Raw genomic sequence first — 27,679 nt, 5'->3', positions numbered from 1 at the left:
CAAGCAAGATTTCGCATGTGTTTTGGAGTCTCTCCAGCTGCCGATCGGTCAATTCATGCAGCACCCATTTTCCGATCTTTTGAACCTTTCCCATGGCACGTAGACGCATGGAAATGGCTGCTTGAGTAAGACCGAATTGCTCGGCAAGCATCTTTTGTGTTTGGGTATCGTCCTCGTCCAAAAGAGGCTGCAATTGATGGTCCTCAAACTTCCTGGGCCGATTTTCACACTTCTTGTCCCTCAGGTCAAAATTGCCATCTTTGAACCCACGAAACCAATCCCTGCACGTTGTTTCCGATACAGCACTGTCACCATAGGCCTCCACAAGCATTTGATGCGATTCGGCAGCCAATTTCTTCAAATGGAAGCAGAAAAGCAGAGCTTCCCGCATATGCTCTTTTTCTGGCACAAAACTAGACATGCTTACCACAGGAACACTGTCTGTTGTTGTCTGCACATGGTGGCGATGTGCACTGATTTGTGTTGGCAGATGTCCAACTCATACAAACACCAGGTATGGCGTGCCCATGGTAGCTTCATACACTCACTAACGCCATCTATGAGCAAACAGCAGATTTAAGCTTATACACCTGGTATTTTGTATCTTCTGATCCCATTGCAATCCCAGAATGATTTTTTGGTATGTTTTAGAGTATGCTATGAGGTACCAAATATATTTTTTTCACGATTTTTGGTGATGACATGTTTTGAGATATTCAAGGTCAAAAGTCAAGGTCACATGACAAAATTATATTTTTATCCAAAGGTAGGCTTGTTATATATCACTGGAAAGCTTGTTCAATTCACTGTACAATAAGCTTTATTTGAGCTTCCTAGGTAAAATAGGGACGAAGTTACAACAGATTTAGTATAGCTAAGCGGGCTCAAAAAGGGCAATTTCTGCAAATTTTGACCTTGTATAATTTAACAATTACAAGATGCACGAGACTAAAAATTTTCATAGTTACCAAGTTCTATGCATAGTTTCAACTCCCCAAATTTCATGAAAATCGGAGATGGTCAGGTTAAAGATTGCACATATCTGTGTTGATTTGGCATGGAATGACTCAGAAGTAAAATAATCCACATGAAAATCCAGCGTTGTTACAGGATTCATTACGTGAGGTAAAACAACGGCCAATTTGTAATATGGGATATGCTGCCGCAAATGCTCTTTCTTTTGTACTTATTCCTTCACCTTTATGGTTAACTCTTTGCACCAGTAATCATTTCCCATAAATTTGGCTTCTTTCTTGCATGCGAATTGAATATATTTTACTTGAATTTTTTTAGACAAAATAATATAACATGGTAATGTATATTTCGAAGGTTTGATATAGATAGGAGTGTATTTGAAATTTGTTTGTAGATTTTGTGTAAATTGTATCTTATGTAAATAAAATATATAATGGGCATAAACAGTCATATGCAATGCTGTAAGTCCAATAAATATATTGATGATCAAAACAAGACAAAGAAATCCATTCAGACAAAGAATCCCGGTCACTGAAAATCTACAAGACAAAGAAAGTTTGTAAATTTATTGCGGTTGGAAACTTTGACAAGCATCCTAATAACGATTTTTGTTCCACCAAATATAGTGCACTTCATAAAATAACTTGGTGACATGGCATGGCAAGATAAGTGTGAACATTTTGTAGGAATATGCATTGTAACTTTCAATGAGCTTAGAGATTTGTGTACATAATGATATTTTATAACATTGGTTATTTTCTAAAAATAATCATGTGAACAGCAAGGAAGTAGTGCCACTTTCAACATGGCGAGTTCTATGCATGCGGGAAGGTGATACATCGAATCGGTGAGACGGTTTGTTTACAGAAGGTCTCAGGGTTGGTGATTTACACTTTAGTTCCATTCATCTGGTAATACGGTTGGCAAATGAAACCTGATGGTTCATCCTTGGCACACCTCGGATGTATCAACAGTCTGCATTACTGTATTTTTCCAGCTTACATGATCTGGTTGGGAGTGTTGTAACAACCTCATGTTTTCCATTTCACCACTACATTACCCACTGTTGCACAGGGTATCTGGAACTTAGCTGATATCTTGGGAATTAAATGACTGAACCTGTGGCTCCTTTTGACAGCACTGAGTAGTCCAAAACTGGCAGAAAAGCAATATAGAATAACATAAATGTTAATGAAAAACTAAATATGCTGACCAAGGCAGTAATTTATTTTATTATAAAACATAAACTAACTTGATACAGAGTCTGAAGAAGACCTTGCTAGAAGGTTGAAACGTTACGTTAGTTTATGTTTTATAATAAAATAAATTACTGCCTTGGTCAGCATATTTAGTTTTTCATAATCATGGAAACAAGGCTTAATGGAGTTATAAATGTTAAGTAGAAAATACTTCAGCAAAATTACTAACCTTTTACATGTGACTTACTTGTAATGGTTCTATTAATTTTGGTGACCTCTGTCACCATCCAAACGGCACCTTGTTGCATGAGAAAGATTAGTAATTTTGCTTATGTGTATTTATACTGCAAAGTATTAAATATGAAACATTTAATTTTTTGTGTTGCAACTGTGTATTGGACTAACCTCAATTCTGAACACTAAATACAATACTACACTAAAAAAATATCCATAAAGTTCAATTATACTCAGTGTTAAATTGTGCAGACAATTTTGAACTTTGGGCCATTTCTCCTTCTTCACCCCTGGAGCCTTAATTGTGTGATATTACTTAAAATGTTGCTTTTTTTCATTTATAATTTAAATTTTTAAAAGAGATGCGGTAGTTAGTCTTTTATCTGCAATTTACTCCATAGTAACAAATGGGAAACAGGGCTTTTTCAAATGGAGCTTGTTAATAATAGTAACAATGGATGTATTGTTTTGTAATTCAAGTATATAATACCTTCAGAGGTATGCTAATGAACAAAAAAGACAGAACTGAGATATAGTGTATATTTTTCAAGAAATGGCTTGTTAATTGCTGCCATTCGCTACCAAGTGGTCGGGGCAAATTTCGACGATCGGGCTTTTGCCCCCACGTCCCCACCTTGAATCCTTAATTCTCGGACATTGCTTACTCATGCTTGCTTGTAGAATGTAACATTTTCAAAAAGATTGAGTAGTTTAAAATTATGACCATTTTTATAAATCTATCCCATAATAACATGGGGGTAACAAAGGGAAAATAAGGGCTTTGAACTGTGCAGACTGCAGGCTGTCACTGCAAGTTACTATGTATTGAATAAGCTAAATTTTGATGTAACTCGTTTTTGTGTAGGTCTACTGGTTAATTTTTAATTGGAATCCAAACTCTAGAATCTATAATTTTTAATCCGACCGTAGTGTTTCTATATATAGAGCTCATTTCAGGGAAAAGCACGTTATTGCTGCTTTGTATTTCAATCCTCACTTTTTAATCCTCACTTGCCCAATTTTCATTATACTTGTTATGGAGCTGCACATGCATTTGTTCATTCTCTGTATCTTATCTGTAGCTTGGCCTCCACTCAAGGTGAGGTTCAGGATAAAAACTGGCAATACTATGTGGTTATAAAAGTTTACAGGATTCTTGTTGGGAAACCTGATGGTAAGAGACCAGTAGGAAGACTAAGATGGAGGGATAATGTTGAGATGGACCTAAATGAAATTGGTAGGGATTAGTGTTTGGCGATATATCGCTCTAGACGATATATTGTGATATTGAAAAAAATATTGTCCAGGCGATATCAACTAGATGATATATCATCACAATATTTCGGCGATATACCGGGTGAGTTTTTTAGCTTGACAACGAAATATCTTGAAAAGTACGCATCTGATCAAAAAAAAAGTTCTGAATGAAATTTCTTAGTCAGGAAGGGGCTCATCCAATGATGCCAAACTCCACCCACTCCTGGGGGTGGGGCGAGGGGCAACTTTAAAATCTCAAATGGGAACCCCTATTTTTTTTATTGCAGATTCGGATTCTCCAGACAAAAATATGTAGGTTTTATCTTAAACATGTTTGTGGATTTGTGATAGATTGCGCTGTAATCGCAAAAATGAAATATTGAGGAAATGGTAAAAATGCACTTTTAATCGTAAAAGGACGTGAGGCATGTTGAATTTTTATAAGAAACTGCATTTAACATAACCCAGGAACAACGATGTGGACGTAGCAGTATTTTGTTCCCATCGGGGTGTTTTTTTAAGATGAGTCCCCTCACATCTCATGCTTGTTTTAGGTGAGCCCTTGCCTCTCACCATCGGGGTGCTTGTTTTAGGTGAGTCCCCTCGCCTCTCACCATCAGGGTGCTTGTTTTTAATAATAATTTTCCAATAAGTGCTCGAAAATGTCACCACCCACTTCGATACACTGATTTATCTGCACTTGGAATGATTGGACACAACTGAGGAGCGTCCCCGGTGTAATCTTTCGACATGCATTGGTGATTCGCTCAATCATGTTCTCGCGCGTTGTTGGCAGTTCATTATAAACTTCACTCTTCACATAGCCCCACAAACAAAAGTCAGGCAAAGTAAGATCTGGCTATCTTGCAGGCCAAGACACTGGACCACCTCTTCCGATCCACCGACGGTTGTACACGCGATCTAATACTTCCCGTGCTGCAACGGAAAAATGTGCTGGACAACCGTCATGTTGAAACCACATTGTTTGTCGCACGTCTAAGGGAAGGTCTGCAAGCAATACTGGAAGTTTGTTCTGCAAGAAGTTTCGATATTTCTCACCATTTAAGTTCCCATCGATAAAATATGGACCAATAAGTTTATCGCCAATTATTCCACACCAAACATTTACATTCCAAGTTTGCTGATGTTGAACTTGGCGTAACCAATACAGGTTTTCCAATAATGCATGTTGTGTCGATTAATCATACCGTGGTTTGTAAAAGTCGACTCGTCAGAGAACAAAACTCGAGTAAAGAAATTGGGGTGTCCTTGTATTTGCTGAAGCACCCATTGCCAGAATGTCACTGAGTTCTGAAAATCATCGCCATGAAGTTCTTGATGCAACGAAACATGAAACGGATGATATTTTCTACGCTTCAGTATTTGGCACACAGTAGTCTGCGAAATTTCTGATTCACGACTTATTTGTCGAGTACTAACGTGGGGGTTATGAGCCACTGCAGCTAATACTGCAAATTCATTATTTTCTCCAGCAATTGTTCTTCGGTGATTTCTTTTTTTTGGTTGTACAGTTCCCTCGGTGGAGAACTGTTGAACAACTCTGTGAAAAGAAGCGTGCGATCGCACCCGGTCTGGACAATTTTGAGCATAAAGAATCACAGCATCATTGATATTCCTGCCACTTTCTCCATAAATGTACACCATTTCAATTTTCTCTTGCACCATTATAGCCTGCATTATAACCACTAATTGAGTCGAGGAAGAAAAACACTACTTCCGTCCTCTTCTTCAGGCTTCATGGCAGATTATGCTGTGTCTGTTTGACTAGGAAACAAGGTCAAATAGTCTTTTGGAGAGAACATGCGGTCTTGAAACATGCTCTTCAATCTGTTCAAAATCGTTGTTAACCACTTATAAAACTGTAAAACGTTGAAGATTTCAAAGCTCCGTAAAAACATTTGACCATGTGTAAATAAACAATCTCACCCACGGAATGGATCGTCGAGTTAGTCGTCTTCACAGCTAATGTTGTGCTTCTAATCCGCTGCTGATGTGCTGCCGATCTTACTTTTTGCGATTACAGCGCCAGCTATCACAAATCCAAAAAAACAGTTTCAGACAAAACCTACGTATTTTTGTCTGGAGAATCCGAATCTGCAATAAAAAATGGGGGTTCTCATTTGAGATTTTACAGTTGCCCCTCGCCCCACCCCCAGGAGGTGGGCCGGGGGTGGAGTTTGGCATCATTGGATGAGCCCCTTCGAGATGAAGAAATTTAATTCAGAACTTTTTTTTTGATCAGATGCGTACCTTTCGAGATATTTCCTTGTCAAGCTAAAAAGTCACCCAGTATATTGTCAAGATATGAATTGAATGCTTGTTGTAATTTTACTTATGGTATGTGTTCGATGGTAAAGTATGAAGATGGTATGCCTACTTTTGTGTTGCTCCAGTCCTTCTTATGAGTCATTCCATGCGAAATCAACACAGCCTTTGACCTGACCATCTCCGATTTTCATAAAATTTTCATGATTCCCTTGCAGTCCCAGAATGATTTTTTGATGTTTTAGAGTATGGCATCAGGGACCAAATATATTTTTTTCACGATTTTTGGTGGTGACATGTTTTGAGATATTTAAGGTCAAAGGTCAAGGTCACGTGACAAAATTATATTTTTATCCAAAGGTAGGCTTGTTATATATCACTGGAAAGCTTGTTCAATTCCCTGTACAATAAGCTTTATTTGAGCTTCCTAGGTGAAATAGGGGCGGAGTTACAACAGATTTTAGTATAGCTATGCGGGCTCAAAAAGGGCAATTTATGCTAACTTTGACCTTGAATAATTTAACAATTACAAGACGCCCGAGACTAAAAATTTTCATAGTTACTAAGTTCTATGCATAGTTTCAACTCCCCAAATTTCATGAAAATCGGAGAAGGTCAGGTTAAGAATTGCACATATCTGTGTTGATTTGGCATGGAATGACTCTTATTCCGTTTCTTCTATCTTACACACTGCACTTGTGATGAAGTTTGTGCTGAAAGGAAGATGTGTATATATTTATATATATATATATATATATATATCTTTTATTTGCACTGTTGAACTATTTGCAGATCAGTAGATTCCGAACATGTACCACGTGATATGTGTAACTTGTCAACGATATAGCATCCATCCAGGACCTTTTTTTTTTCCCTACTGCTCACAATTGCTCACAGATATAGCAGTGGTGAATATACATTTTGTTTTTTGTGTCTTGGACTTCGCAGAGCAGATTAAGAGCCGACCGACTGACAAACTTGGAGATTCTCCTTTGATGATAGCACCAAAACCTTATTTCTTATTACATAAGCGTGGCTATTTGTTTGTTAGTTTGAGTTAATTTTTAAATCCACTATATACACAGAAAATCTAATCGGAACTGAGCTTATAGTTTAAAGTGGAATCCGGACCACTATGTGCCTCCACCTAGCGCGTTGCTAAAAATTGGAATTAATTGAATTTACTACTGGCAATACATTAACAGTAGATAGACTGACAAAGAAGCAATATCAACATGTAAATATAGTACGATATCATTCTGTACTACAGTATGTAAATTACTATAGTGCCCTTCACGTTTAAATGTTATCATTACGTGTTACATACTTTTTTATTTTAAAAAAACCTTCTCTACAGTGGCGCAACCAGGTGCAGGGGACATTACCCCCCCCCCCAACCTTTGCAGGGGAAGCTTAGCTTCGCTCACAATAATGCTTTTCTTATAGTCTGAAGTTCAGAGCCGTAGCTAGGGGGCGGCTCAAGTCTGATCTGGTAGCTGCAGATCTAAGTGAAAAAAAATGTAAGAGAGGATCCCATTGCTCCTCTGTGGAATTATTTTAGCCCTATTAATTTAATATTCTTTTCAGTTTGCGAATGTGTTGAAAATCTATTTCAAACCGTTTGTTCCGACACTATTGCATTAGCACCGACTTGTAGCTAACCACTTTTTGCCTGAATCACGATGATAATAACGTATTTGATGTTACTATTACTACTACTACTACTATTATTATTATTATTGGCACGTTTATCCTGTTGCTGCCCCCTCCCGACACAAATTTGTGGTTGCGTCTCTTTTCTCTATTGTAATATGCCTTTCTTTCAGCTTTGACTAATAATAGGCCACTACAATCAACGATTTCTGGGGTTGCCCTCTTAAGGAAAATTACCACCGCCCTCATGTCAGCGAAATATATCATGTTCAAAATTAATTAAAAATCGTGTGTCACTTCAGAACTATTTAAAACTTGAACCCTTGATTGAAAAATAACAACCTAGCTTGTGTATCACTTCAGTTAAATACAGTGATACAATGCTACCCCATTCGTTATACCAGTAAAATGCTCCGTGGCTAAAAAGGATTATGATCTTCGCGAGAAAGTAATGCCAGTATTGTCAGGCAGGGAAATATGTGTCTCCACGATAGTTATTGAGGTGATAATATACAAGTATATCATGTTGGCGATATATGTATATATATATGTATATCGTTACCACGTTTTGAGTGCTAGCCAAGACCGTGATTCAGGCAAGGGAATCACCATAACGTGGAATGTTTTAATTTATTTTGGTTCTCGTACGTAATCAGCCAGAATGACTAATATCAGATTTTCCGCATAGGTACTACAACAAAACTTTTTAGCGTTGATAAGCTTTAGTTTATCTTGTCCAGTCTTACGGTGGGTGCCCTACATGCTGGCAAGGGAAGTGGGGAAGTGACCAATCCAGTGCGATATGAAACGCAGCAGCCTGTAGAATGAGGTGCACGCAGCGCTTCTTCTCGACGTCATAACTCTCTGTGCCACCGTTTTGCCTGGTTGGTCTGCTGCGTATTCCCCGCTCCTCACTTCCCTTGCCAGCATGGGGGCCAGTTAGTTCATTTAACTCTCCAGCCTAAATACTGCGTATTTTGTGGAAGCAGGAAAAGGTTCTTAAAAGTCCTTTCCTTGACTCCCCTCACCCAACAGGTCGTTAGTTGCCGAGTTTTGGTCCTAGTTGATAGCTTCCTGGAGATGAGGCCTGCTCGAGAGAGGGTTCTTAAAGCTGCCCACCGTAAGAGTAGTAGACAAGAGTTATAGCCAGAACGACGAACTCCAGGCCACTAATCAACAAATTTTGCAAACTTTATATGAAATAATATTGTGAAAATGGAAAGAACATTTTTCAAAAATTATTTTGGTTGTAATGGAAAATCATCACAAAACTACTTTGATTTTGCAACATAGGTAATTACCATTAATTTTTGTACAATATATTTACATAGTAATTATTGCGATTCCATTTTTTCTCGCCCTGCTAACGTAAGTACGAAGTGCAGATCTTACGTCTTTTTTTCATCCAAATGTGACGATCCGAACTTGTTATTACATGAAATACCTCTCTGTTTTTGATGGGAAATGCTGCACGGAAAAGCGGACGATACATATCGCCGGCACAATATATATCTTGGAGACTATATATATCGTGAGGAATATATATATTGCCAGCACGATATGTATTGTGGAGACGATATACAGGGTGGTGCAAAATTCCGTTTACAACGCGGAGGAGGTGAATCACCAAGTAAAAACAAGGAAAAAATGCCATGTGAAAAAATGTCAATCGGCACAGTTTGCGAGTGACAGGCATGCGAAAATTGCCTCACACCATGTGTAAAGCACAATAACTCACGAATGAAGAAAGATATCAATGTCGGATTAAAAGAATACAAAGAAAGTCGTGCCAGGCGAATACAATGGTGCAGCAATTAAGGTCCAGTGTATATTGCGCAAGGGGACTTTCAAAGAAAGTGGGGAATCCCCTGATGGAAAATATAGGAAATTTACTACTATTTTCTACATAATGTTGAGATCGGAATGTAGGCAGTTAAAAATGGCGACGTATGTCCACATGTCCCACTACTGCTGGGTCACTCGGGAAAGGAAATTCACCCGAAAATGACGATATGCCGTCAGATTATGCTGAGATTGATTTCAGCTAATTGATACAGAAAGCCCCACTAGAGGCGCTGGGAGTGTAGGTCACCTGTTACGTATTAGCGTTGGTGGATACTACGTAGAGAGTGTAGTCGACCGTTGCTCTTCCTGTCTGTTCTGCGTGTCGCAGCGTGGAGTTTAGTCTGGCGTGTGTTTGAGGTTGAATTGCGCCAAAGAATATTGTACGTAGAGTATGTATTCCCATGTTCTGTCCGGTTTGCAACAACTGCATGGACACCTGTGTGACATTACGTGGGTGCTAATCACGGTAGTTGTGATCCGTCACTCAGAGGGAAAGTTTCCCTGTTGCTGGGCAGTTCTCGAACAGGACAATGGTGGAGTACTCTACCCACGAGCTTGCTGATATGCATCTCATTTATGGAGAGGCAAACCGAAACAGCCGTGGAGCACGGCATTCGTGTCACGAACGTTAACCCAATAGGTGGTTACCAGCACATGCACTCTTTCAAAGACTTGATGCTCGACTGCGTGACACTGGATCTCTACTACCCCGTAAGTGGGATTGTGGAAGACCCCGCACTGTGCACACTGTGGAATTTGAAGAGGACGTGTTGGATGCGATACGAGACCATCCTGACACCAGCACACGTGTTATTGCTTGTACGCTACAAACCCACCATAGCAATGTGTTCCGCGTTCTTCAGAAGGCCATAAACCTCTTGAAATTATTCTGTCATCAAACACCTCCCTTATAGCGTCCAAAGAATCAGCGGCGGTATGGGCTGTGGCCGAATCTTGTTGAAAATACCCATATTGTCTCTCATTATCTGATAACAACTGAAAAAACGGCGGGAGTATTTGTGTGCGGTACCTCTCTGAATTTATTGTGTCTTCAAAAAATATAGGCCCTATTATTCTTTTGGCACTTACAGCACACCACACGCCAATTTTTGCATCGTGTAACGGAACTTCGTGTATTATTCGGGGATTTTCAGTGCTCCAGTATCTATTGTTCTGTGAACAAACATGACCACGCAAGTGAAACCATGCCTCATCCGAAAAAATTATTAACTGTGGATCAACAATACCATCTACAATATTCTGCAAAACCCAATTACAGAAATTTACTCTACTTACGTTGTCAGGGGGCCGTAATTCTTGCACTATAGAAACTCTGAACGGTTTTAATTTTAGTAGCTTAGTGGCTGTATGTGCTGATGATTTTGACACGCCCATCTCCTGTGAAACACGGCGTAGAGGTTTGTTTGGAGAACGTTCTAACGCTGCACCAATTTCATCGAGTTTTGCTTCGGTTAGAATCCGTCGTTTTTGCTTAGGTGCTTTAAAATTTAACGATCCAGTTTCTCGTAATTTAAGGACAAGACGTCTAACCTTATCTCTATGTGGAGGTGAAACGCCTGGGAATTTCTGTACAAATTGCCTACACACGTCTCGACACGAGTCTGTTTTCACGTAAGTGTCATACATAAAAATTCTTTGTTCTAACGTGAACCTTGCGGCTGGCATTCCAATCATCTGACTGACACAACACACACACACACACTGCAATAACACAAACAAGTAACGGCAAGTAACCAAGAATAACACTCTTACGCACAGTACGAAATTAACACGCTCTTGGTTTACATCTGCCTGCCACTATATTCACAGCTCTGTAGTCACGAAGGAACAAAAAACTTGAGCTAGGAGATTTCGGATTGCAAGGAAGCTCACGAACACCATTAGCTTTTAACGGTTCGTCTGCAGCGTAATCTTGATACAGTGTTGCACATTCGAAACCTCCAAACGATCCCCATCGACACAAAACTCTTTCAAGGATATAAACTTAAGCAGGACGTTACTGGTCAAAACTATGATTAAAATGTTTTACAGAGTATTATCTGTGGCTCTTAACATCATTTCTAAAGCGTATTTATTTGTGTATATAAGGGTGGAACTTGGAAGAATTACAGAATAACTTTTGCGTGTTATAACACAGGTTAGTGCTCGTTTTGCAAGATGTCCACAAAAATAAGCGGGCATTACAGGCCTCAAATGTCGGCATCTCCGTCAGCGCCGCCCGCCACGTTTCTCCCGATCTCTCGGCTGCAGATCGAAATGGACGCACTGTAGTATGTACAGCCTGACGACATGTGGCCATTGTTTAACTTTTGTTTTTCGTACAGCAAAGTAGTGTGTCAACATTAAGGGATTGAAAGTGCCTCCCCGATGGCGCAGTGGTAGCTTTCTTCGCCTTGCAATCAAGGGGTCCCGGGTTCGATTTCCGGTGGAGGCTCATAGTGGTTCGGATCCCACTTTAAACTGTAGGTCTAGTCCCGATTAGCCTTACTGTGCATAAAGTGGACTTAAAACACCAAATCAACCAACCATTAAGGGATTGAAAACGTGTTTTTATGATTTTCCCGTATTTTTTTCCATTTGGGATGGTGTCCCAGAAGTAGTGGGACATGTGACAAATTGGTTTCTTTTCTTCTTCGTACAGCAATGTGAACCGTGTACAAAAGGAGATTTGCAGTTATTTTCCTATTTCCCGGGTGTGGGACGGTGTCCCAGCAGTAGTGGGACATGTGGACATAAGTCGCCATTTTTTTACTGCCTACATTCCGATCTCAACATTATGTAGAAGATAGTAGTAAATTTCTTGTATTTTCAATAAGTGGATTCCCCACTTTCTTTGAAAGTCCCCTTGCGCAATTTACACTGGACCTCAATTGCTGCACCATTGTATTCGTCAGGTATGATTTTGTTTGTATTATTTTATTCCGACATTGATATCTTTCTTCCTTCTTGAGTTATTGTGCTATAAACATGGTGTGAGGCGATTTTCGCACGCCTGTCACTCGAAAACGGTGCCGATTTCGACATTTTTTTCACATGGCATTTTTTCCTTGTTTTTACGTGTCAAATCACCTCCCAAGCGTTGTAAACAGAATTTTGCACCACCCTGTCTATTGTCGAGACGATATATCACGATACCTAATTTCCGATATCGTCCATCCGTAGTAGGGATGGAAAAGAGTATATTGATCTTGCTGATGATAGGGACAGATGGAAGGCCTGTGTTGCTGCAACCATGAACGTTCGGTTTTAAGAAGGCTAGAGAGTGAGTTAGTTAGTTATACTGTGTGGTTTCTGCTAGAAAGGTAAACGTTCCGCAAGCACGGGAATGGCAACAGCTTAGGCCAAAATTGGTTTTATTGGGTTGAAAAAACTGTAAAATCGTCTTAGGTGTTTTCTTGAAATGAAAAAAATGCAGTTTACTTGGAAGTAGATCATGCAATTAGCCTTCTTTGCTCAAAATATCTCATTTCTGTCTGAATTTGCACTTAATGATTTTTGTGCAGTACGCTGACAAGGTGCACTCTCAAAACATAATGACACAATATGTAGTATGTAATTCAATTGGCAGTGGATAATGTTAAATTAAGAATGCATGTTAAATTAGTGACTGGATTTAAATGGGAAAAATTTTCCTCTAAAAAGGACAAAAAAAGGGAAAATATTGCCAAAAGAAGTGGGGATACTATAGTTTTTTTGCACTCCAGTAAAAATACTGTTTTAAATGAAAGCATAGGACACTACAACTTTTTAGCGTTCGCAGATAAGCTTTAGTTTACCTCGCATGTCTATAGGTCTTGTTCAGTCTTACGGCGGGCACCCTACATGCTGGCAAAGGAAGTGGGGAAGCGACCAATCCAATGCGATATGAAATTGCAGCAGCCTCTAGAACGAGGTGCGTGCAGCGCTTCTTCTCGATGTCGTAACTCTCTGTGCCACCGTACCATTCATATATAAAAAGGAATACATTAGATTTCATATTAATTATCTCATTTAAAATAATATTTTTAGTGGAGTGCAAGAATAAACTATAGTCCTTTTTCATTTTTTTTTTAAAGGTAAAGTACAGCTAATAATCTTACCATCCGTTTCGATGAAATCCTCCTTGCAGCAGCTTACTGCATTCCATGGCTTGCTGCCACATGTACCCAAGGTCCATCGACATTGTTTGCCACTTGCCTCAGAAGGTCTGGTCATAAGGCCCCTTTTTTGCAAGTCAAGGTGATCGTAAGACTTTGACGTCACAGGGATGAAAAATCGACAGGGAAATTTGGTATCCAGTAGTTTTAGCATGGGAATCTTGTTTCTGTGTTCTTTCCTTCCTCTTGTATTTGTGTATTTTCAGTTATTTTTTTGTGATTCATATTATAGTATCCGAGTGAGGATAATGTATCACTATCTCAAGAAAACTAAAAATATTAATATTTTTTACCATATATTTCCATTGGAGGAAAAGTTCCAAGAAATTGGAAGAGCAAAGGCTATCGAAAAGTCAACGTTTCAGGTTTCAGGAATGCGATTTACAATCCAAGTTACTAGGATTACACCAAAGAAGAGGTGCTGTTCTTACATTGATAATTCCAGTTAGATGTAAGCAGGTCAGTGATGATAACTGTGTTCTTGCAAGATGTGTGAAGTAGGGATGGCCAAATCCGGATTTCTACTACGGAGTATACAATCGTGAAACGCAGGAGACAAAACTTAAAATACAGCACATTAACTGCTTTGTTAATGAATTCTACTTCAAAAATGGAAAAATTTATATTTACTTCTCTCCGAAATTTGGTAGTAAAATTTTCAAATTGAGATTTTAAATTTTGCTGAATCAGGATATTTTTGGCCGCCCATAGTGTGAAAGCAAGATGTGTTAGGAACAAGGTTCTGCCTGCCTTGATTAAGTGTGTGTGAACAAAAGTTGTGATCATTCTTGTCGTTTGGTTTGTTCATTAGAAAACAAAACAATCGTAAACAAAACAACAGGAAAGTACTTCTTGTTTTGCCAAAATTGAGGGGCAAGGACAATTTACTTTCTCTTGTTAGACAATACTTAGCATTAAGAGGGCATACTGCAGGGGAAAAAGTATTGCAAGAATTGGGGGGATCTCCTTCCCATGTCTCATCCTAATCGCAGCCAGTGTTTGTAAAGCAAGAACATTTTTCTCCAAATTCGATATTTGAACAGCAGGATTCATAAAATGAAAAGAAACTGCTCTTTTTAGTTTTTCCAGCATTAACCATGAGAAAAGTTATGCTTTTGCTTACTTATATTTTTGTATGCACAATTACATTCATGTATTCTATGTACGTTGTGTTGCCATGCTATTCAATATGTGTTTTCGCCCTTAGAAACAAGAGCATTGTCTGCTTTACAATTCTGGAAATACCAGACACTTGGAGAAGTTTCATTCTGATGATGTAACAGAAACCCTGCCGGGGTTATAAACATGAAAAAAAGCCATGTTATAACCAGACCTTCAAGACTGGGGGTAACCATTTCACTGACACTCAATAGTGTTGTGACTGTCAAACAGTTAAGTTAAAACTATCCTAAAAAACCTCACAATAAAACTGTAAATGTAGCACATAAGTACACTTTCAACCCAACAGGCATGCCACTTACAATGCGTTTGTTGCTGCATAAGCCCAGATCGCATTGTTTCAACAATCGCTGCAACGTGCCTCCAATACTCATGGAGGGAAGGTAAGGTAGAAGGCACTTGGTTTTTCTTTCCTCTAAACTGTACCATGTAGATTATTGTTGAATGTTTTGTTCTGGGTAAAAAGATATTTGATATCTTGTCAAGAAAGGGACCAAGGAAGATATTTTTTAAAAAGGGGGAAGAAAGGAATGTAGGCTGAAAAACTAGTCAATAAAGTGACCAGAAAGGAAAATGTTTTAAAAACGGGAAAAGAAGGTGATGTGGGCTGAAAGAGGGAAGTCAAAACCATGTAATCTTGTTGGTGGAAGATAATTATCAACACTGTTGATATTTATTCCATCATCCGTGTTGAAAAAGGACTTCCCTTTAAAATCCGGTCTCTACTAATAATTTTACCACAGTATTGTAGAGAAACGGAAGCTTAACATGAATATTTCTTAAACATAGTAGGTACATAATACTTCATGTTTGTTCTCCCCATAGCTACAGCTATTTATCTTTGCACAGAGAGACAGCTAGTGTGTGTGTGTGTGTGTGCGCGCGCGCGATCGTATGCTTGCATTTGTGTCTGTATGTCTGTGCACATGCAAGTGAGAGTAGGGGAGGGGTATAGTTGTGGTTGGTCATGGGGAAGAAACCTTAGGTCTGTGGAATCTTTTACAAGTGACAAAATGTCCCATTTGAACTGGATTTGATCTTTTTGGAACTCAGTAGGATCTATAAATGTGCATTATTCACTTTCCTAAATACTCCCATAGGGCCTCCCCCATGGCGCAGTGGTAGCGTCATTGCCTTGTAATCAAGGGGTCCCGGGTTCGATACCCGGTGGAGGCACAAGTGGTTCGGATCCCACTTTAAACTGTAGGTCCAGTCCCGGTTAGCCTTACTGTGCATAAAGTGGACTTAAAACAGCAACTCAAACCAAACTAAATACTCCCACATTATCCACTAATTTTGCTTTGCTTTTCAATTGCTAGTAAGGTAATATGGGATACCGTATTTTCCTTATACAACCTTAGTGACAATGAAGTTCGACCAGTCACAAATATAGGAGTGCGTTGTGAAAGGAGAACACATGCATATGCTGAACATGTTTTATTCAGCAGGCTACATGCAACAAAGGAAAACATAAATTTCCGCTGCAACGCAGCAATGTATGGTGTCCACACAAAATAAAACATTTTCGTCCATCTACACGTGACATTGAAGTTCGACCACTGTTAGAGGGGATCCTGTTTACCATGGTGTGACGCCGCCCCGTCAGCGAATAACTGTGGCAATGCGTCGGGGCATGCTGCGGACCAGTCGTTCAAGGTATTCCACATCGATGCGGTGCCATTCCTCCTGCAGGCAGACGATAAGAGCAGCCACTGACGTGGGTCCCCTCTGTTGCACACGTCGCTTAAGAACATTCCACACATTCTCAATGGGCGAGAGGTCGGGACTCGATGGTGGCCATGGCAGAGTTCGCACGTGATGGCGAGTCAACCATTCTCTTGTCAGCCGCGCTGTATGAGGCCTAGCATTGTCTTGTTGAAAGATGACACGCCGCCTGTGGAACAGGTGCCTTCACACTGTGGGAAGATGCCGCTCCAGTATTCTTGTATAGGCGTGTGCATTCACAATGCCCTCACAGACGTGTAGTGGGCCAACCCTAGATGCCGTCATGCATCCCCATACCATCACTGACGCAGGTTTCTGTACCCGACATGCATAACATTTTGCTTCATTCTGTTCCTCCTTCCGACAAATGACTTTTTTCCGTATTTTCCCGTACACAACATTGAAAATGGATTCGTCCGTCCACAAAACCCTGTTCCACTGCCGAAATGTCCACCCCCGGTATATTCGTGCTAACCGTAGTCGATTGCCTTTGTTCAACATGGAAAGGAATTGTTTACGTTTCGCCTTGTACACTCGGTAACCGCATCGCTGTAGGTAACGGCGAATTGTTCTGGTTGACACTACAATGTGAAAGCGTTCTCGAGTCCACAGTCGTAATTCGGCCACAGAAACATGATTGTTGGTCTGGATATAGCGCCTAAATATCCATAGGTCACGCACGCTCAGCAGGCGTTTTCGACTGGGGGCCTTACCTGGCTCTGTAGTACCCGTATTTTGGTGGTGTTTGATGATGCAGTGGACGGTTGACTTGTGTAAGTTCAGTTGGCGCCCTATTTCCCGTTCACCGAGTCCATCCCGTTGCAACTCCACCACTCTTCTCCTCACGGTGTTGTCAATAGGTTTGCCCCTGGCTATGGTGATGATGCACTGCGGTTCCTCGGTGCACAGCACGCGCTTATATACGGCGGACTCACTTATTGTGTCCGTGACGTCATGCTTCCGTCGAATGCGCCACTATCTGGAATTTACCGTATGGGTCTGGTGCCTGGTCGAAGTTCAATGTCACGCGTATAGTTCCCCGTTTTCGTTCTTTACGTGACCTTGGGTGCAACATGCTGGGATCACGATTCTTGCCTGCTCACACGCCTCCTCTTACACACATGCGTCACTTCTGCGGGTCACCCATTCCACCGCCTATGCCTCTGTGCATTTAATCACGTATTCCTTTCTGGTCGAACTTCATTGTCACCAAGGTTGTACATACACCAATGGTGAAAGAGAGAGTATGTTCTCAGACTGAACAGGTGCTTACACACAGGCATATATACATACATGTGTTGATCTATGTACTTATATTGCAAGGTCATAAAAATGTTATATCTGTGGGAAGTCACTAGATCGGAAATAATGCGAGAAAGGACATTAGTCGTACGGAAATAGATGTGCAAAACATGGATGGATGAATGTATTGAATAAAATTTCTTCCAAACGTAATTCAAGTACGGTGTTCAAGAGGTGCCCTAGAAATGTTGGGTGGAACATTCAGCTTCCCTACAATCATCGTAAAGCAGTTAAAATAATTCCTTTGCTTAAGCTGAAAAGTTGCATATGAGGGAATCATTCACAGTCATGTGAAAATTAAAGGAGCAACAAGGAATAAAGGTGATCTCCCCGTTCCAACATCTGAAATTAGGCAAAGGCCCTTTCTGCAACCTGAAAGCCTTAACCAACTAAAACTTAATGGGGTAAAGCGGTGGCTTTCTCTTGAAGTGCAGGACATTTCCTTCTCCGTTGTCACTTGTTAAGAGGAATGAAGATAATACCAAGGAGGTGATCACCCTTTGGTCTTATGTAAATTTAATATTTATTGTGAAGTTCGAGCTGTAAGGAAGAAGGGAGCAGGGCGGCAGGTTGAAATTATTACAGCTTGATCAGGAGCTGTTTATAAGGTAAGGTAAACTTTCCTGTGCATATAGCACCATGCCATGAAGGCACATTTAGGGAATGTGGTGGTAGGGCCCCTCACATTCTTGATCTAGGACATTTTGGAGTGATGTGATCAGCACCATGCTCCAGCCACCTTTACCCCCTCCAGGTACACATTGAGGTTGGGTGAGAGCCCTGGGTCTCCTTTATATGGGGACAAGGCTGGATAAATTCTGACCTTGGATCACCCACTATGGGAACGAACTGAGGTCTCCTGCATGCCAGTAAGATGCCCTACCAATGAGCCTGAGGTCAGGTAAAATTTGTATTTTTAAAGTCCATGCCCTGATCCCAATATTTTTCTCGTATACAGCTTTCTATTTTTTTACTATACATTAATTAATGTGTACCCTAATATTAATAAATAATGACAACCATAAACAGGATTAGTTCGATTGTCTCGGCTTGTTGGTTTAAATTAGTTGACAGAATAATCTAATGGAATCTTTTAGTTTCCTCTCGCCAAGTTCATTAAATTAATTTGGTAACTGCTGATTTTCATTGGCATGTCCTATTTCAGACACAGGAAAATTACAATTAATCAGATTATTTCCATTTCAGTATATTGGTAAATGAAAATTCCTGGGTAAACCAAGTTGAGCGTGGTGCTCTTCCGTCGACCTCCAAATTTGGAGGCGGGAGACAACGCGCACCCGGCTTAGATGTTTGATCCATCAGCGCCACTGTCGCGAAAGCATTTTCTGTTATCGCAGTGGAAACTCGAACGAAGGGCAACCTTTCCAGGCGGTTGCAAGCTCGGGTTGTAAGTCGGTAACTTCAGGAGAACCTCTGGCGGCCCGGTATAATGATGATATTCAGCTAACAACTTCACCCACAATTCATTGCGGGAAAGCACGCCAGCCGCCATGATGCCGGCAAGTGTTTCGGAGTGTGTTGAAAGACTATGGAGCCTGTTTCTCATGGAATTAATCGGGCCTATCCGATAGTTCAGTGGCTAATGCTATCCCCTTGTAATCGAAGGATCCAAAATTCGATTCCCGGTGGAGGAAATTAATTATTTTTTTTTATAAAAAAGTGAATTAAACAGGTATTTTGTCTCCTGAAAATGATGGTTTGTAGCAATGTTCCGAAGTACAAAATTGTGTACTATATTTTTTAAGGCCATAACGTATCATTGTCACTTTTCGTATGTATATTGAGACAGGCATAGAAGATATGCTGAAAAGTATATACAAATATACGCATACTGCGAACGCATCCGCTGATTGATAAGCAGTATTTCAAAATTTCTGTGAACATTACTAGATATCGTACAGCAACGACACGCGTTGCAAACCATGCGGATGTAAAGAGTAACACAAAAGTCATATAACGCTAGCCATAAACACAGTACAAATACGATTCATATTTCACCCCGGATTGGAAAAATCGTGCCATCTTAACCACCGACGAAACTGTATGAAGATATGATGTTCTTTCACAATTAATACATAAACAATGGCACACACATTTTCACACAAGTCATTTAGGAAACTTCATTGAAAAATGTTCAATAATACAATGAAGAATGTTAAACATCGGGTCATTTTCATGCACGCAGCATATGCTTCGCTTACTATTGCTTGCCGGATCACGTGCGGTTTTGGTCAGATTTCCCATCATGATCTGCGCCGCTGACGTCACATTGTATATCATCCATTGATGCCACGGACCGCTACCGGGCCGAGGCCCGGCGATTGTGATACAATTTTTCTTATTCTCCATTTCCTCTCGTCGGCCTTGATGTAATCTCCCTATTTCTCTCCCTTCTGAATTCGATCCCTCATTCTACTTAGGCACTGGAAGATCTCGCATGCAAACCTCGAGACTGCGGGAGACTTGAAGCGGTCGAAAGCAGCGTTGCCATCCTCCAGATAAGAAAAAGTGCTGTTTTATCTGTGAAATTATGCTAAATGATGATAAATTGTGGTCGGATCAATAATAATAATAATAATGAATTATTACTCTTATTGATAATTAGTAATAGTAATTTATTATAATTCTGTTTGGCCGAGATGACTTCAACATTAATCTAGAGAAAGTTAAAGATGATTCGTCGGCAACAAAGGGGAACATTTGTTTTATTAGCGCCCCACAACTTTCTACCGATTTCTTGCCATGAAATTTTTCTCGCGAGCTAAACTGGAGAATAAAGAAAAGATGAAGAGAGGAGTGTGTGATTGGATTGGAAATAGATCTGGATATAATTTAATTTTTAATTTCTCAAAATATCGTCCTTTGAGGTGGGTTTCTACCTCCAAGAGAAGCAAGTTTGCAAATTATGCTATATTTTCCCATTATTGAAACATAGGATGCTAGGTGGCAACGATCCTCAAATTGGGCTAGGTTTAGCATCGTTGTGCTAGATTTAGCAACACTGGTCGAAAGGGGCCGAAAAAAAAGTTTTCTCGTGTGCTCCACTCGAAATGCTGTCCGTTATTGTATCTGATTAGTAAATAATGGTATAGAAGGTAGTAAGTACTACCTGGAGCGTTTTGAAAATCGGAAATGTTCGGTGTTTGATGAAATTAGATCTACGGAATGTTCCAGCCTAACTGTCTAGTTATCTTGAATCAGGCCCGAAAGTTGGAACATTGTTTCGTCTTGGAAAGTTTTTTTTTAAAAAAAATTTCATTGTTTCATCTTGGAAAGTGTTATTTTTTTTAATTTAATTTTTTGGCTTTATTTTACTTCATATTCGTATGCGTGAAAAGCTTCCGACTAGTCTTAAACTCGAAGTAGTAGAATGTTAAATGTTTTGACAACCAATTGTTAGCTCATTCAAGTGCTCATATAATAATACATGTGTAATAACTGTACCAATTTTAGTCGAAATTTTTTCCTTAATTCAGTCTACAGCATCGCTGAAGATCTGCTGAACGCCTACAACAAAACACCAAAGGTAAGTAAATTTGTTCTTGTGGTGATTGTCATTTCAGCATGTCCAACTTCTGTTCCGTTGAGAGCGGATATTTTAACTTCTTGCGTTTTTCATGCATTGTGGATGGCAGAGATTTGCCGTTCCCATGCCTCGGCGTCATCAGAAAGGAATTTTTTAATATTGTGGGTAATGGACCAATGTTATAGCGTGTCGGATGGAGTGGGCCAATGAGAGTCGAAGAAAGCGGCTGAGCCTCAGGGCTCGAAGTCACGGCGTCTGCAGTAAGGAGCTCGCTGGCTTCGGAGGGGAGGCACAGGTAGACAGAAAACCAGTTTCTCTGCTAGTTCTGCGATGTTGCCAAAGCGAGCGTTAAGACGTTATTATTAAAAATGTTTCACCTTAATGCATTTTCCTTACGAGCACAGGCGTGTAGAATCCAAAGGAAGTAGTGTTCGTTATGCAGTGTGCGTAAAATTTGAAAGCAAGGTTGGAAGTTAAAAGACAAGATATTTTTCGTCAACCCCGGTTTCCAGATGATCATTACCTTGCTCGAGCGCTTCCCTCACCTGAGTGAGGTCTTCCCCCTCCCCCAGCAACTGTCTGTCTGATTGCCGTAATGTTTCCTCGGGAAGATTCTCAAGGTCAGTCGCCATAATAGACGAAGCTTCAGTTTGTTGCACTCGTTTATTGTATGAACTTAGTTGAAATATTTGAAGAAAACTCCGCGTAACAGTAAAACAGAAGTATTGTGAGTGTAGACGTGTTTTACGTGCTGCTCAAGAAGTGGTACAAAACTGGTTGATATCATCGTTGCAAGTAAGTTCAGAGACATTATTAGTTTGTAACTATTTGCAAAATATAAATGCCCTTGGTTTTCCTTGCCAAGATATTTTTTGTGCTCGTGTGAAGTGCATAATAAGCTAAAATTTGGCATGGTTTAAAACTTCTGAAACTTGAAATATTGACACACCGGATTGTTTAACCCTCACTGTCCGTTGTCATTGATTGCCGAGATTTGAATTTCAGCGCGTGGTTGCTGTTGACGCGTGCAGTTGAGGATTTGAATTTTCGTTCGCACTTTGCGAGTTTATTTTTAGGCGATGGAACTCGTGAATCCGTGTTTCTATTTGAGGAAGATAGTTGATACAAATATATGAAGAGATTGTATCATTACGTGAGGGTGTAATGTAAGGTCAAACGGTGTCAATGCCAGGTCATGAAACACCCAGTGTTGCCACCTTTAAAGCGTACATTTAATAATCTGTTTGTTGATTGTTTATATGATCAAAACAGTGTGTAAGCGGAAATATTATGTATAACTGAAGCAAGTTATGACAGAATTAGACAATTTAAGGATAGCCATATTCGTCTATCTCATTTCGGAATGTATTTCCATGACGCGGAATTAGAAGTGATTGAAATGGAAACTGCCCGGAATTCTTCCCGTATTAGCATACCTTAATTGCAGAAATAAGAGTGTATTTCTACAAGAATTTAGTAGAAGACGCGCTTTGTGCATAAGGGCTGCCGGTTGGCTAGTCCCCTTTTTAATTATTTTTTCGCTATATTGTCTAGTCCGCATCGCATCGTGGATGCTAAATTCGAATCGTGTGTGATGTTTCGTTGTTTGTTCCCTCATTTAGGTCGTTCAGCAACATACAAATAACTTTTTCGAAGCAAGGCAATAATTTATATTATTTCCTCGCTTTTGAATAAACACGTAGGAAATCGTTGAAGCTTCGTTTATGTTCATTTATTGGTGGTATTTAATATGAATTTTCTTATTTCATTGCTATTGTTAGTGTTTTATTTTTTAATTGTGCGTTCTGTCAGTGTTTTGGATTTGTTTGTTTTTTCCATTTAGGCGAGTTAACACTAAAATAAGTACTTTGTACAAAGTTCTTATGGTTTTTCCTGATGGTGTAGTGGTAATGCTGTGGCCTCCAAGGGGTCCTAGGTTCCATCGTCATTGGAGGTGCAGTGGGTCGAATCCTCATTAACCTATCTCTGCATAAACCTGACATGAAACAAACTTTCGACTAAATTTTTCAGCTGCTGCAAAGAGGGATAGGGAAATAGAAATAGATTCATAAAGCAGCCCATCATTTTAATTCTAAAATCAGTTACTCATTCACTGCTCACCTTAAAGGTAGAAATATATCATATAAGAATTATCTCCCTGTGCATGAATGCCAGCTCACACTTTTATTGCATTTTACAACTTCTCTCTACCACTTTAAACAGAAATTCTGTTTTTTTTACAATTGTGTGTTTTGAATATTGTCCTTGGCTGGAATTGTGCAAAAGAAAGAATTGAAGTCCACATTTTTCTCTTTATCAGCTAATCAGGATTCTGGAACTACAGTTTAAAGTAGAATCTGAACTGCTATGCAATGTACCTCCACTGGGATCAAACCAAGTACCCCTTGATTATAAGGTAACTGTGTTAATGTAATCACATAGGACATTGAGTGTTGTGGGTTCTGAAATTAATGCAATTTTCCGAAGTAAAAATCTTTCTACTTTTGTCGTAAGAGTTCTCCTCTTTGAACTTCATCGAAACCAAAACAACATTTCATGCTTGAAATTCATATACTAGTTTGGGTAAAAATGTCATAGCGGGGAAATGGATTTCTTCAAATTTACAGGAGAAAGTACTTACGGAATTGAGTTTGTGTAATTTCGGAAAGGTCATAGAAGTGTTTTCTCGCATTTTTCAATGTATTTGGTTGCGAAATCATGTATTTTTCTATAATAATGTCAGTTCTATGCACGAAAGCTGTTGCTTGCATTTCCATCCATGTACTTGAACCGGATGTTGCAAGCATCTGATGACGTAATCCCCGGTAAGTGTTTCCAAACACACAGTTTTTTCACTATATTGCCCAACCTAAAGCAACCTAACCTAACCTTACCATGATGGTGCGTGGGGCTAGTGTGAATGGTTTTTGGGGCTATGCGGGAATTGTTTTTGAGGCTATTCGTGGATGGTCATACTATCCCGAATGGTTTTTGGGGCTATGCGGGAATTTTTCTGTTTAGAAGGTTGAAACACTGCTTTGCCGTTTGTCGAGATTTGCCCCTCTCATTTTGCATGTTCAGGAAGCGAGAAAAGAACTAACAATAATTACTCGATATGTCATTAAAAACAGCGAAATCCCTTGTTAAATAATCTTTCGCAATGCAGAATAGATAAGTACGAATGTCAATAATTACAGAATAAACGAGTTACAGACATTTCCCGGCTTTGATAGTTTTACCCTAGTTTGAAATCTGTGCCTATTTTACATTGATTTTATTGCTTATTAATTTACTCTTTCTTTATAGTAGTATGGCAGTGGAACGTTGAGTTTCTTGTGCCTATTAATGTTATATCCTAATTATAGCTTAGGTCATCAGTTTAAGTGTGTCCTTTTTGTCATATTAGCTTGATTATGTATGCATGTTTGATTCATAAAGTTTGTTAGTATATGCACTTCATGTAAACAACTTATCAAACGCTATCCACCATGCATTCGACCCATATTTTTAGTTCCATCTTTCTTTTTCAAGTGACAATACATGTGGTGGCAGTGACAGAAAGTCCCTGTACTCTTTCAGGAACAATGCATAATTATATAATTATGTGCATTAAACTATAAATGAGAAAACCATTTTTAAATAATAACTCCATGGTGCAACATTCCTTTGAGGGCCAAGATCTGCCAAGTGTTTCTTCATTGGTTTATTCATGATCAGCACACAAGTCGCTCATTGTCACCGTTCTCTGGTTTTGTAGAACATACTTCTACAATTGCTAGTGGATTCTGTCAGATGATTATTAACAATATTCAAAAGAAAATAAAAACTTGGCCACACCCTGGACCCAAAATAATATAGGCAATGAAAATCTGTCATCTAAGGTGACCCAACCTCAGGGCTCCAAATTCTGCCAGTGAGAATCTACATGATACACTACTTCTTGAATCTATGCACCATGTGAACTCTTCAGTGTTCCTTCAAGAGGAGAGTTAACCAACTTCTCAAAATAGACATAAACTCGGGTCTCACCTATCTCCAGTTTCCATTGCACTTTAGTTATCGCTATCCCATTTGTTGACTCATCATATGTTGGTGCAGCACATGAGTTCTTTATCATAGGATTTTTCATTGGCATGCATATGTATGTGAGTGTACTAATACTTGGGAACTAACTGTATGTCAGTATAAGACAAACCCTCACAAGGCTCTTTGCTATTGGTCCAATAGCAATAATTTCCTTATCAAAGAATGCCGTAATTAACCTGTGGTGTAGGTGTAGTTGTATACATCCCACTTAATGTGTCACCCCCTTTTTCTTTGCATTAAACTTTGTTAACACTTCTTTCAGAACAATTATGATAGTTCATTTGGTAAGATCGTACCATGTAAATATTACTGATGGAAAAGTAATTTTATTTTGTTTTTAACATTTTTAATAGCTTTTTTACCTTCATTGCATGCAGCAGTTTTTTTGGAAAACGCCATATGTACATGGTTAACGGACTTGCCTTGCGGTGGGTGGGTGAGGATCTAGTGTCACATATAAATTGGAACTGTGACTAGATCCACACTCATCAACTGATTGGCATTTATGCATTTGCATCTGGATACACTAAGGAAAAGGTAAGCCGAGTAGAAGAGAAATAAGTATAGTAGTCGTCATTTTGTATCTAAGAACATATCTAAGTGTTAATTGTTTATTATATGACTAGGTTGCATACATATTGAGGACCTGAAGAAATATGTTTTACTCCACAATAGAGGTACAGTGTGTTTCAAAAGTCATGGAACCCAAACTTTGATAATTTATATAATGAAAACCGCAAGAGAGATTTGCAGTGGGTTTTCTTCACTATAAAGAGAAATTTTTTCAATGCTTAACATTATCAATTTACTCCATTCAGAAAATTGAATAAATTACTAACTGGGTCATTCCATGTCAATTCAACCAAAAAAAGAGGGTTTCGGAACCCATGCTCTCAGATTTTTAGTTTTTTTTTTGTCTGTAATTTGTCCTGTTTCATTTTTATAGCACCTGAAACTTTCAGTGATTTATCCTTTCTTCCATTCCCAGACCCTCCAAGTGTGAGCTGCACTGTCTTAGAAAAATTATTCTATCTCCCTTATAAATTATTCAATCTTTTTGAAACTTCACATCATTGTTAACCAAAGAATAAGGATTCCAGAAAAAAATATGCCAACATATCATTTATGTTTTAGTACAGTAATAAATTAATAAAATTTTATTATGTGATTCTTTTGGACCGAAAACATTGTTTACTAAAATTTGAATTATCATTGAAAGGGAAAGGTGCAAAAACAACAACAAATATTTTTATGATGATCTTAGATATATAGTTTAACTTACCCAGAAATAAAATTGATGGGTTTTTCATTCCTTCTGAAAATATGACAACTTATTTCTGAAAATTTTTAAAAATGGCTACGGGATTTTATATTTTTCAAATTAACTCAAAATCTGAGAATCTAGCTTCAAAATATCATTGAAACAAATATTTAGAGCATGCAATTTTAAATAATGTTTGCATAGATGCACAGACAGTGGGGCAAGGGGGACCTTCCCTGGAAAATCAATGTCAACTTAAAATATATATTTCACAAACAATTACATATTTCACACACAATTTTAATTCAGTCACAGTTGTTTGTGTTTATTATTAAAATAATATTGCAGGAACATGATAATTTCACATCGACGGACTGTTTCTTTAAGAGGGAAACAATATTTCGAGGGGAATATGCCTTGATTACCTCCTCCTAACAAAAGAAAATCCTGTATGAATGTGTTGTTCTTAATGATTATTTGACCTGAAAAAATACCCTTACAATATCTTATATTAGTTTATTTACATTTATTAGGAAAAAGTAGTCTATATGCTAACTTTTCTACACATGGAATGAAATTAATGAGGAATGTACCTTGTATTATAATAAGTTGTAGATTTGATCGCTTTGGTGACTGGTGCCAACAATACATCCTGTCTGATTAAAAATCATGGATACTGGAGTTTGGACTCCAAAGAAAAATTGGCCAGTAGACTACCTAAAAATGAATTAAGTTACATCAACATTTAGCTTATTCAATTCTGCGATAATCTATGGTAACCATTTTTTTTTCACAGTATGCCTTCTGTTTTTTATCGGAATGAGAAAAAGTGTTTTTTTAAAGTTGTAAATTATCCCTCTCTCTGAAATTCTATAAATAAATCCGATCATGGTGAAATTTTAATACAGTGAAGGCAGAAAGGTTTTAAACACACTTTTTAATTTTCAGATTTTTAAAGTTTGTCAAGAGACCG

General features: G+C 38.9%; 1 protein-coding gene across 1 annotated transcript in view; it reads left to right on the top strand.

The window, feature by feature from the left end:
- Window positions 1-27,679, top strand: part of PolA2 (DNA polymerase alpha subunit B) — a 112,650-nt gene that overhangs the window by 27,418 nt on the left and 57,553 nt on the right. Inside the window, exon 3 of the mRNA XM_083118661.1 lies at window positions 21,317-21,359. Coding sequence (XP_082974787.1) covers window positions 21,317-21,359 — 43 coding nt within the window. The remainder of the gene's footprint in view (window positions 1-21,316; window positions 21,360-27,679) is intronic.

Source organism: Lepisma saccharinum, chromosome 3, assembly GCF_977018435.1.
Source record: "Lepisma saccharinum chromosome 3, izLepSacc3.1, whole genome shotgun sequence".
Classification (NCBI taxonomy): Eukaryota; Metazoa; Arthropoda; class Insecta; order Zygentoma; family Lepismatidae; genus Lepisma; species Lepisma saccharinum.
This window is presented reverse-complemented; position numbering and strand designations above follow the sequence as displayed.